The following is a 13,239-nucleotide window of genomic DNA, read 5'->3' on the forward strand; positions in this document are numbered from 1 at the left end:
CTGTGGTTGCATGCTTTGGCGCTTCTATTTTTCTTAGATTTAAAATGCATCAACAAGCCCGAAAAGAATTTTTGATGAAGTATCATTGCATCTGTTCGTGCGCAATTAGCCTGTGTCCTGGCCAATACCTCGCAGTGGGTACGCGTCATTATCTTCTTGGGCACAACAACAAGAACAACAAAAGCGTCACACTCTAACCGGCTCCACTCTGCGGGGGTGACAGTCTGACATAACTTCGTAATAAGGGAGTAATTAGTCATTGGTATCCATCCACCCAAGCGCAACCATACGGTTACAAATGAAAGCTATTGGTCAAACTTTGACCAACACTGTTCCCACTTCGAGTTATTGATCAATTCGCTCTCGCCCTACCATAAGCTTGCCGTCCCGGTTAGCTCAGTTGGTAGAGCGACTGCTCCGGTGTAGCGGTGGTCCCGGGTTCGAACCCCGGACCAGGAGGAATTTTTCTTTAACTACGAAGTTTCTGAGAAAGCTGTATAGCTTTCCTCTGTAACCGTATGGCTTCGCTTGGGTGCATGTCAGTGAGTAATTATTCCCTTATTACAAATCTACTCCACCTTGCGGGATTCCCCTAAACATTCGACCAACAATGTTCCCACTTCGAGTTATTGATCAAATCTCTCTCGCCCTACCATAAGCTTGCCGTCCCGGTTAGCTTAGTTGGTAGAGCGACTGCTCCGGTGAAGCGGTGGTCCTGGATCCGAACCCCGGACCAGAACTAATTTTTCTTTAACTACGAAGTTTCTGAGAAAGCTGAATAGCTTTCCTTTGTAGCCGTATGGCTGCGCTCGGGTGGATGTCAATGAGTAATTACTCCCTTGTTACAAATGAAAGCTATATAGCTTTCTCGGAAACTTCGCAGTTAAAGAAAAATTCGTCCTGGACCGGGGTAATGATGCTCCGCAACGACGCTAAACACCGTGATGACACACTCCGCAATGGCGTCAAATTGGGGTACTCCTGCGGGTGGCTTACCGGGAAGTCTAGCTGCGCCTGGGATCCCCGCAGGGGCGCCGGGTTGCTCTGCTCGGCGGCCAGGTCCTGGGCGTGCTTGAGCAGCACATTCTTGAACTCGGCCTCGGAGTGCACCTCCAGGAGGCGCTGCCGGAAGTCCATGTCGGCGAAGATGGTGGCGAAGGTGCGGCCCGTCTCCAGGGCGTTCTTGGTGCCCTTCTCCTTGCTCGGGGTCAGCACCAGGATGAAGAAGCGCACCTCGTGGCAGGTGCGACCCATGTTGGCCGGGTGCTTGAGCCGCGCCACAGCCACGTGACGCTTCTGCAGGGACGGCAGCGCGCACCTGCACCACAGACGGAGTAACTATGGGCAACAGTCGGAGTGAAAAAGGGCATATACACCGGAAAGGGAGTAAAAAAAGCGTCGAGATTCACCGCCGGGAAACGGAGTATGTGCACTTCCGGGCAACACTCGTAGTGAAAAGGGCACACACGCCGGAAAAGGAGTAAAAAAGTGCCAAGACAAGTGAACTTTCACTACTCCCTCCAACTACCACTCTCCGAAGCAGCACAATTGGCCCAATACAGGAAATGGATGGTTTCGCTGTGGTCCTTTGCAGTACCGGCCTTTTCCAATACATTTCCGATATTGGGCCATTTTGCTAGTCCTGCTTGGGCTGGGTTTTAGGGTATCATAGAGAGAGGTCAGTATACGACATGATGCGACAGTCTTTTAGGGAAAAAAGGTATCTACAGAAGGTCCCTTAAAAGGCATCATTTATGTGGCAAGTGTTGGCTCCTTTTTTAAAAACTGGCACCTTTTCTCATGCGTCATTTTTTTAGGGAGGATCTGCAAGTACCTACATTTATCAGGAGGCTGCGTTGTGTCGACTGTCGACACCTTTTGTGTGCTAAGGAAATTGAGGGGGAGTGATAGCCACAATTCTTGGACTCTTACTTTGAATCGCTTCTTTTATGACGCATGTGCGCGTTCTTTGTCAGAAATAAAGAGCCCACACGAGTGAAGTTTGCCTCTGGCCTGTGCAAAACTTTTCGTCGCTTGAAAGCCTCTGAGCACCGAGAGGGTCACGATGCACCCAACACAGCCCGACGTGACCTCCGGTCAATGACACTGCGGCTATGGTTCTTCTCTCCATTACTCCACACGCATTCGAACCACTTCTTACGCAGCGAATATTACGAATAACAATCAAGTTGTGTATTGCAGTGGAGCGGTGCGGGGCGGAGGCCTACCTCTTTAGGCTCCATTTTACTGCCTCTGTGCTCGTGTACCTAGGACGCCTCTTGTATTACTCCAATGGACTTTATGTGGAGTGGACTTAAGCCCTTATTCTGGAATTGTCCTCGTAGTGGGCGCGTCTGCTCTGATCCAGACGCATTGGTTGGAGCTCATAATACGTAGGAGACGGCTACGTGACAACAGCTGATCCGTTTTTCCTGCTACATCATAGCGGCTGAACTCATCCTCGCTGTCGCGTCAGTGATTGCAGCTGAGACTTGAACATTACCACACTCGCGCTATAAACGCTTACGATTAACGCCAACGCGTTCGAACGCAGGAACAGGCGGCTGCGCTAGACTTAAACGAGATGGCTGACTCGACGCTACTAACGTGATTTTAATGGCGCAAGGGGAACTTCGCCGAACATTAAGGCTAATGTGTTTGTGGTTTGCTCGCGGTGAGGTAAAAGAACCATCGTGATGATGATGATGATGATGAATTTTTGTGGCGCAAGGGCATCTGTGGCCAAAGAGCTCCGTGACACAAGGGTTTCTTCCTCTACTCAAGGTGTGGTCGCTGACCCATTTTCCGAGCATTTCACCCTAAAGAAGCCGAGCACCAGGCAGGGGAAAGGCTGTACCCATTGTATGACCGGTGGGTACCCGGCGGCACTGGGGATCGAACCCTGCAACCTCCTGCTTGTGAGGCGGACGCTCAAACGTATAAACCTCCGCTGCGGTCTCAAAGAACCATTGTCCCACAAATTTCACCCCCGGGCCAGCCGAGTACTGCGCCCGGAGAAATCATGAACCGAGTAGAAAGCCTGTGGTGCATACCAGGCGGCGACGCCGGGATACGAACACCGGACCTCCCGCACCACAGAAGGATAGCAAACCCCTGGCCTATCGTTGTCATATCGATCTCGGTCAGCGCTGAACACATGCCACTGAGGTCGACGTTTTGCCGCCATTTTTACAGCTACAGCTATTAAGGGAACGTTTCCCGTTTCTGAGACGTCGGCGTAACACCACGCCACTCTGATTGGCCAGCACGCAAATGTGTCACACATGACGCCACCACCACGCGTCACCATGATTGGTCAGCGTTTACTGACGTCACTGCAACGCGGCATGGTACCGCACCACACTGAATGGTGTGCTGCCACCAGTAACGAGTGAAAAAATTTTGATATCACGTGCACTCTGTCAGAACAGAAGAGATTAGTAACGGAAGAAAACGATACTATATTACTCGCCGGGAACAGCTATCGCTGAATCTCGCGTTATACAGAAGTAACCGTCCCGACTTTATTTTGGTTGTTGTTGTTGTTACGAGTATGTAAAATCCTCCGCAAGTCCATCCAAGCCGCCTTCGGGTATCCGGGACTAAAGTGCTCATCCCGTACAGGGAAAATTAGAGGCAGGCATTACCTGCGTTCTTGAAAAGAAAAACACGTGACGGTAGCAATACTTTAGTTTGAAAAGGTTGTAGTGAGACATAATCCCACAAATGCTAACTGGTAACGCGAGCGAAAAAGTTCGGCCACGCGATGACTGCGCGAAAGTAAACTTTCAGTAAAAACTGCATTCACGCATAACTGAAAGTGGAGCAGTGTGCGTCCACGCGTTAGTTAGCACGTCTTGCTTGCGTAAACCCCATTGCGTATACACGCCCAACTAAAGCTGTCTGCCGTACTGAAGCCGGGTGGTGGGGAGTTGCGAAAGCCGAAGCTGATTGCGTCGAGCAGCGAATGCAAGCGGAACCAAACGTCACGCCAGCGGACGGCCGTGCGAGTTGCCGCACCTGTGCTCAGCACATTGCTGCTTTGAACGTCGCACGTCGTGCTCAGTGACGTCATAATTAAGAGAGTTTCGCTAGTGGTCACTCGCACTACACATGATGCATTTTAAACTACAAGCTACCTTCGACCGAAACAGTTTTCTTTTTCCCAATGGCCGCTAGAGGAGGCCTGCGTCAGTCTGCACGCTGGAGGCCTGCGCAGGAGGCCTGCACGCTGGGAGTACAAATTTTTTCTCTTGTTGGCGTTTCCTACCAGCATAATGTTTCCTATTTAATCTTTCTTTTTTTTTTTTACGGGGGACGCAGAGTTAAAGCGTGGTTTAAACCAAGGACATCTGGCACCGTATATAAGAAGCCTGGGCAAAACGTGTTGCATAGTGGTCATGTTTCACTTGAGTTCGCTGTATCCCCCATTATGTAATGTCCCTATGGGACCCTTAAGGGTTCATCCTCATCACCATCATCATACTGACTACTTCCAATGTAGGGTAAAGATCTCTCCCATGCCTCTCCAATTAACCCTGTTATTTGCAAGCTAGGGCCACTGTATCCTGCAAACTTCTTAATCTCTTCCGCCCACCTCACTTTCTGCCGCCCCCTGCTACGCTTGCCTTCTCTTGGAATTCACTCTGTCACCTTTAAAAGACCAGCGGTTATCTTGTGTTCGCATTACATGCCCTGTCCAAGCCCATTTCTTCCTCTTGATTTCAACTAAGATGTCATTAACCCGCGTTTGTTAACTCACCGTCTCCGTCCGCTTCCGATGTCTTAACGTTACACCTATCATTTTTATTTCCATAGCTCGCTGCGTTGTCCTGAAATTAAGCTGAATCCTCTTTGTTAGCCTCCACGTTTCTGCCCCATAGGTGAGTACCGGTAGGATACAGCTGTTGTATACTTTTCTCTTGAGGGATATTGGTAAACTGCCATTCATGGTCTGAGAGAACCTGCCATATGCGCTCCACCCCATTCTTATTCTTCTAGTTATTTCCCTCTCCTGATCCGGATCAGCTGCCACTACATGCCCTAAGTAGACATTTCTCTTACTACCAGCACCTCGCTACCAATTGCGAACTGCTGTTCTCTTGCTAGACTGTTGAAGATTACTTTGGTCTTCTGCATGTTAATTTTTAGACCCACCGTTCTGCTCTGCCTAACTCATTGATCATGCTTTGCAGTTCTTGTCCTGAGTGACTTAGCAAGGCAACGTCATCAGCGAATCGAAGATTGGTTAGGTATTCTCCATTAACTATTATCGCCAACTGTTCCCAATTCAGGCCTCTGAATATCTCCTGTAAAAAGGCGGTGAATAGTGTCACGTTTTAGTGACGGCAGTCCAGCGGTCAGGAAGACACCAGAAATACTTGCAAACGAAGCTCTTTATTTGGGCTGACTTGCGCCCGCAAAATAACTGAATCACTCGGCGGCGGCGTAAGCAACAATCGTGCTCGTCGGTCGTCGAACTACGAATCCCTGCCGCTCGCGTCATCGCTCAATTTAAAGCCGGCAAGGAAACTTCCCGATAGCAGGACAAGATCATCTACAGTAATCTGGAAAAACCTAGATGCAGCTCGGCATGGCTGTGATCAATCGAGATTAACCCGGTCGCTTCTCGCGTCACGAACACAAATGATAACAGCCCTTTCCTGCAGCCTTGAGCGTGAACGAACAAACACTACAATGATACGTGGCATTACCCCCCTTCCGAAGAAGCATCGTCTCGATGCTTTAAAATGAAATTAAGCACGGAGAATGCTTCGAGAACTTAGAGTCCTTTAGCTTTCCTAATAAGGTGTAAGGGCAGCGGTAAAGGCTTCAAGTCTGGCCGTGTCATCGTCGCCGCCGGTGTTGTAGTTTTTGTCGTCGTATTTGTCGTCGTAGTAGTCGTCGTAGGGGTCGCCGTCTTCGTAGGGGTCGTCGTCTTCGTAGGGGTCGTCGTCTTCGTAGGGGTCGTCGTCTTCGAAGGGGTCGTCGTCTTCGAAGGGGTCGTCGTCTTCGAAGGGGTCGTCGTCTTCGAAGGGGTCGTCGTTGTCGTAGGGGTCGTCGTTGTCGTAGGGTTCGTCGTCGTCGTAGGGGGCATGGTCTTGTGTTTTCGTCGATGGAGGGTCTTAGTTCTTGCGCTCAGAAGCAACCTCACCTCCAGGGGCTGCTTTATTCAGTTTAACCTTCGGGGGCTGGGGAAGCGTCCACGCACTGCGTAGCCTCGGCTAGCAGTTACTTAGCGCCATGACGATGGCGACGGAGAACGCGATAGGCGGCTCGGCGATGAGTATCCTCCCCGACGCAAAAAATCCTCAATTTCGGCTGGTCGCTGGCCGGGTCGGGGTCGTCGGGCGTCGTAAGGGAACCCTCGGATGCCCATTCTCCTGTATGGGCAGTACCGGAGAATGTGACCGGCTTCTCCGCAGTAGAAGCATTGTGGGCGGCGCTGGTCGGGTGTTCTCCACTCGACATATTTCCTCGGCCGTGTACGACGCTCGTAGGACGGGCGAGTTGGGGCGAGAGGGCGGCGCTGCAGCGCAGCTGGCTAAGGGCGATTGGGGCTTGGGTCCCGTCATCGAGGTACAGGACGGCGCACTGCTGCGGCGTAAGTCATGGCTGGAGGCTCCACAGGCTGCGTGGTAGACTGGAGTCAGGTCTTCCGGCGAATAACTCAAAGGGCTGGCGTCACTACTTGCAGGGGTTGTCCGGTACCTGGAAGGCTACCCAGCACCTCCACCAGATGTCACGTTTTAGTGACGGCAGTCCAGCGGTCAGGAAGACACCAGAAATACTTGCAAACGAAGCTCTTTATTTGGGCTGACTTGCGCCCGCAAAATAACTGAATCACTCGGCGGCGGCGTAAGCAACAAACGTGCTCGTCGGTCGTCGAACTACGAATCCCTGCCGCTCGCGTCATCGCTCAATTTAAAGCCGGCAAGGAAACTTCCCGATAGCAGGACAAGATCATCTACAGTAATCTGGAAAAACCTAGATGCAGCTCGGCATGGCTGTGATCAATCGAGATTAACCCGGTCGCTTCTCGCGTCACGAACACAAATGATAACAGCCCTTTCCTGCAGCCTTGAGCGTGAACGAACAAACACTACAATGATACGTGGCAATAGCATTGGCGAGATCTTGTCTCCCTGCCTGACACCCTTCCTTATTGGAATTTTATTGCTGACTTTATGGAGGACGATGGTAGCAGTGAAGTCGTTACATCTGGATCAGCGGCCGCTACCTGCCCTAAGCCGACGTAATCTTCCATCAAGGGTTAATAAATAATTGATGATGATGATAACTATGATGATGACGATGATGATACCTCCAATCTACCCTGTCTTGTGCCAGCTGCGGCAACCTTAGTGCTCATTTCATCCGCACACATGACTACCAAAACCCCTGCTAACCTGCCATTCATGCAATCTACTCCGTTCGTGAGAACATCGGGAGCGTAAAAGGTCGAAACGTGACTGAAGGGGGAGCAGCATTTTGTAGAAGCTCGTACGCTGTCGCCAGAGAGATCACATTTCAAAGTGGGACAATCACTGCCAGGCACAAATAAAATGCGAGAACGCTGCATGGAGCAAGATATCGAATCAAAGGTGATTGATGTCTTAACACTGACATTTAAGCTGCGCTTGATTTCAAAACTACGTGACTTCTAGACCTTGCTATAATTCTCTTTGTTCGGCGCACACCCACGTGAGTGAAGGTGAAGGCTGAGAACAGCCTCGTTTGTGAGGCGTGTAGTTGGCACGTAAAAATGTATCGTGTTAATATTCTCCTGACTGTCATCCCTCCTCATAAAAATGATGGCACGCGGCTGAAGGAGAAACAGCGTCAGCACTAATCGAAGCTTCCCACCAACCGCCTGCCTGACTTCATAATCATCATCATCATCGTCAGCCGGACTACGCCCACTGCAGGACAAAGGCCTCTTCCCTGTCTGTTTAACCCTGTCCTTTGCCAGTTGCGGCCACCGTATTCCCGCAAACTTCTTAATCTCATCCGCCCACCTAACTTTCTGCTGCCCCCTGCTACGCTTGCCTTCGCTTGGAATCCACTCCGTTACCCTTAAGGACCAGCGGTTATCCCGCCTTCGCATTGCATGCCCTGCCCCAAGCCCATTTCTTCCTCTTGATTTCGACTAGGATGTCATTAACCCGCGTTTGCTCCCTCACCCCACTCCGCCCGCTTCCGATCTCTTAACGTTACACCTATCATTTTACTTTCCATAGCTCGCTGCCTGACTTAGCTTAACGCAAATGAAGAGTACTGCAATGGCTGGAGTGGAAGCGCGAACCCTACTGCCACCTTTGGAGTGACTGAAGCTGTCGCCTAGCTTTGCTGCGGCCTGCAGCTGCACTAGGCAGTCCACACATTAAGGGTACACTCTAACCACAAATACCCCTATATGGTAGTAAATAGAGAGTAAGCTTTACTCTACCACACGCCCTTTGTTACTCTATTTTTGCCGCTTTGTGTTTTGAGTGTCGGCGCTTTCAGTTACTGACTGCAGAAGTGTCAGTGGGATCGCGCCACATCTGAAGACCTGAAGCATATTCTTTTTTTTTTACTCTCTTATCGCGTTCCGTTTTCAGTACCTATGTAATATGCATCACTTGTACCCTCTGTTTCAGTGTATTTCAATCCAGCATGGTCATTTTTTTTCTTCCACCGTATTCTAGAAAAGTGGACTGACACTTGTCAAGCATCCGTGCCTTTTTGTCAGCCTCCTAGACTGACCACCTTATTCGTATGTTGCCTGTCTGAATAAACTTACAATCATTTTTTCTTCATGCCTTCAAGACGGCGCAACAGGTCACGCGTAAAATACTGCGCGCACTCGTAGCAAATATTGTGCAGCTTTGGTAAAAAAGTATTCAGGTCGCATGGTTTGGTTCTGTGCCCTACAGTGGAGCCCTTGCGGTACCTTTTGAGAACAAATGGTCTAGAAAGGTCAGGAAGAAAGTTGTCACCTTAGAGAGATTCTGAGCTTGAAAGGTGTTGCAAGCGCTCCACTGCGCGGCGGAAAAGCAAGTAATGTGTCCTGAAGACATTTAACCAAACCTGTTCTTTCAGCGTCAGTATGAAATAAGATCAAAATAGCTGAAACGCCAGCACAAGCAATAAAAATATTAGTGGCTGGAGAGGAAATTCAAGCGTCACCTATTAACACTGCCAAAGAGCAGTCTTGACACTTTCGATGCGAAAATAATCCACTCAATTATTCTGCCTCAGGAAAGTAATATCTTCCAGTTTTGCAGTTCGAGTTCCGTTTCGCTTGTTCCCGTTACATTTGACGCTGATAGTGCATGACTGTACCACATACACTGCTGGTCTGTAACTCAATCATTAGCTACAGAGGCATGCCTGAGATTGCAAAGGCTTAAAGGGCAACTGCACCAATTTTTAGGAATTGAGCGATATTCAAGGACTGAACTCAGTATAGGCTGCAGGTCAAGCATGCAGAGTTTTTTTTTGTGTGGGTGCTAGCATGTAAAATGATGACGCATTCGAAGATTAAAATTTTGGCTTCCCCTCAATGCGCCGGAGGAGTGCGGAGAGGCTTAGTGCGACGCCAGGGACGGTATGATTTCAGATTTCCGCTGCCGTCTACCACACCCTACCATGCGTCGTTGATGCTGCCAAACAACGCTAGGCGGGCTTTGCCTTCAGCAGCGTTGATATTCTTCCTTCAAAGCAAGCATTTATGCGCTAGAGATATAGCGGTAGTGTAGATGACGTCAACACGCGTCCCTCACTTCGCACTGTGCGCTGCGGAGAAGCTTGAAGGCAGTCGCGATTTTAATTGCTTATTACGTCACCATTTCAAATGCTAGCCCAAAAAGACTTCACATGCTTTGCCTGGAAGTTTCACGCATTCAGCGTCTTTAAGCTTGTCGAGTTACTAAACCTCTGCAGTTGTCCTCTAAATACAAAGAACGACGTAAAGACTGTGTTTTGACAACGTGTTCACCATGCTCTTAACTAAAAAAGCTCAAGCATGCAAACTAAGGCCTTTTGTCGCAAGCACAGGTTGCATGTCATAAGACTGGGACAGCTGAAAACGGCTTGCTCACAGGGCGCAGATCCAGGATTGGTCGTAGTCGAAGCCTCCCCCCTCTCGCATACACGTTCCCTGGATCGTCCTCGAGAGTAGGTGCACTGCGAGAGAAGAAAAAAAAAACAGAGAGAACGGGTGAAAACAATCACCAGGTGTAGATGGCGCTGAAGTCGCTTGGCGAGTGGTTTGGCAGAAGACGACTAAGTATAAGCTTCTTAAAGACGTGGCGTAAGTGAACCAGGACATGGAATGAACAACACAAAAGACTTGGCTAACTCGTCGGAGCTTTCAACATCTTTTTATTTCGAATAAACCGTTGATTGGTTGATAAAATTACTGATAGTATTTGTACCTCTCGAGAAAAGTAGTCCTTTGACCGCCTACAAATAGATGCATTACGACTAAGCGGGCTCCTGTGTTGTGCAGTAAAAACTGAACCCGCAAGCGTCCCCACATCGGATGTCCCTCGATGTAGCTCTCATTCAAAAACACCCGGAGAAGCAGATCGATAGGTCAGAAATGGTTTATGTTATCAAAATAGATTGGCTCCAGTGATTCTTGGTGATATAACGATATTTGTCCTCGTGCACACCCGCTGTGGTAATCCAGATTAATTATTATCCGCGGCCATGCAAGAAAGTAAGGTGGCTCCGGTAAGCCGCTAGTGTGAACATCTAATATTGCGCAGTACGAAGCTGACTATTACTAACTTTAGTTGCAATTAGCTAATGTATAACTACTGTGTCAGTTCCTAACGCTTCACTTCAGCAATTTTTTCTTCTGTCGTACCCGTTCATTATCATCTCTTCTTGCCTTAACGAGTCCTCTTGTCGCCGGTAGCACTTGACCTGATTAGAAGCTATGCTGAATGGCGGACTAGATCGAAGCACTGAATTTTTCATCTGGCACGTTATCGGCAGCAGCTGTAAGCATAAAGTGCTTTTGCGAATTTTGCGAATTCTGGGAAGCCTGGGATGAAGTCATGGCGTATGGCGACTCCTTAACTTAATTTAATTTAACGTAGAAGCGTGCATTGTGAATATATTTGGAGTGCGTTCTTCTGCCCCTGTGACATTGGTTGTTGACCATCCGTGACGTGAGGACAGATAATAAGTGAGAAATGTTTCTTGTCGGCTTTAGTACGAAAGGTCTGAAAGAAAATTCCTAAAAAGACGCGAGAATGAACCGGCAAAATAAGGGTTACAAATTGCGATCTCTGCTCACCTGACCTCTGACCTCAGCAATTATGCAGTCGAGAGGCGGAGGTCCTGCCTAATTTATGACCATCTGGAAGCTCTACGTAGTGAGAGAGACAGTCCTAACTGTTTTACCTGCAACCTATTTGTGCGGAATCCAAAGGCTGCTGCTTTTCTAACCGATATTTTGTCAAAGATCACCATCCACATTTTTTCATAGCTGTGAAGACACGCACAAAGCTAGAAGGTCGACAAGAGCCCTTCACAACGCTTGGAAACAGCTCTCATGCCTGGCATTCCTGGACATCACCAACTAGTGCCACCTGTCGGCATGTAGTAGCGATGACAGCTCAAGTTTTTGATTGTAGTTTGCGTTTTGAATGTTGGCCCCTGCTTGGTCTGTGTGACTCCAGTATGCTTAACTAACTAACTAACTAACTAACTAACTAACTAACTAACTAACTAACTAACTAACTAACTAACTAACTAACTAACTAACTAACTAACTAACTAACTAACTAACTAACTAACTAACTAACTAACTAACTAACTAACTAACTAAACTCAATCGGATATTTTGATTCGTAATTCAGAGAAATCTAAAGGATGCCGTCAGGTGGTGCGAAAAAAAAGCTAGACGATGTGGTCTGATAGTGCGGAAACACGTTGATAGTGACGACCTATATCCTTCCTACTTGCTAAAAAACCTGACCAGAAGACCTGACATAAAATTCTTCCTCTGCTCGCACTAACTATATATATATATATATATATATATATATATATATATATATATATATATATATATATATATATATATATATATATATATATATATATATATATATATATATATATATATATATATATATATATATATATAGTTACGGTGACCATAGGAAATCAACGAGGTGTACCAATGGTTCAGTACCCGCCGCGGTGGCTCAGTGCCTATGGCGTCCAGCAGCTGATTCTAAGGTTGCGGCTTCGATCCCGGCCGCGGAGGCCGTATTTAGATGGAAGCGAATTACAAAAAAAAAAAAACGCATGTGTTCTGTGCGATGTCAGCGCGCGTTAAGAACCCCAGGTGGTCTCAATTAATCCCGAGTCCCCCGTTATAATATCCCTCATAGCCTGAGTCACTTTGGGATGTTAAAATCTCACAATCCACTAAGATGCAATGGCCAAACTCAACACACTTTCTGCCCCTAGGTTCGCATTAATGGGACTCTAAACACAAAGTGCATATGGTCTATATCGATGGATTATTGCGTCACAGTAACAAATATAAACAGAACATTTGTAAGCTAGAACACGGAAAAAAAAGGAATTACAGGTGCCGGTTCTTCCTGAAGTTTTCACAGCCAAATTACGATTGCGTCACTGCTTTTATAAGACTAATCTACAAGCTTACATCACTCCGCCCTCCACTTTCAGCCAGCGATAGTTCTCCCGACGCCATCGTCAACGCCACGAGCTGGGATCATTTGGTAGGGAAAAAAAGATTCCATTTTCAACTACAAATGCCTCACCGAAAAAGTGCCGTTATTTACTGCGCAACTAGTATTCATACGCGCCACTAATAATAGCCTATACATGGAACACCTTCGGTAGAGAAGGAAAGGCAATGGAGATTCACAACAGCGCCCCTTCAGCGCTAGGAAGCTCGGCGCCCTTACAAAATTTGTTAGGTCTATAGACTGTCTGTAGACTTCTCTTTATAAAGTGTATAGACTCTCTATAGACAAATCCTCGAGAACAGTCTGTAGGCAATAAAAATGCTATAGAAATCTATAGATTTATGGCCATACACTTTTAGTATGCTTTTGTCTTTAGACAGTCTCTAGACTATGAATAGAGAAAAAGACAAATATCTATAGGAAGGCAGTAGTGTCTAAAGAAGTCTATAGACTGTCTGTAGACCATTTTTATAAGGGCAGCCACAAGAAAATAAAAGAAGCTTTTGAGATATGG

At 47.7% G+C, this 13,239-nt stretch overlaps 1 protein-coding gene across 3 annotated transcripts in view; it reads right to left on the reverse strand.

The window, feature by feature from the left end:
* LOC149366997 (solute carrier family 4 member 11-like) overlaps window positions 1-13,239 on the reverse strand; it is a 138,101-nt gene that overhangs the window by 38,580 nt on the left and 86,282 nt on the right. For all 3 annotated transcript variants that reach the window (XM_089553540.1, XM_089553534.1, XM_089553527.1), the window contains exons 5-6: window positions 10,086-10,170; window positions 997-1,318 (exon numbers count right to left, since the gene is read on the reverse strand). In XM_089553540.1, the coding sequence (XP_089409666.1) occupies window positions 997-1,318; window positions 10,086-10,170 (407 nt within the window). The remainder of the gene's footprint in view (window positions 1-996; window positions 1,319-10,085; window positions 10,171-13,239) is intronic.

Source organism: Amblyomma mixtum, chromosome 1, assembly GCF_055824585.1.
Source record: "Amblyomma mixtum isolate Tamu chromosome 1, ASM5582458v1, whole genome shotgun sequence".
Classification (NCBI taxonomy): domain Eukaryota; kingdom Metazoa; phylum Arthropoda; class Arachnida; order Ixodida; family Ixodidae; genus Amblyomma; species Amblyomma mixtum.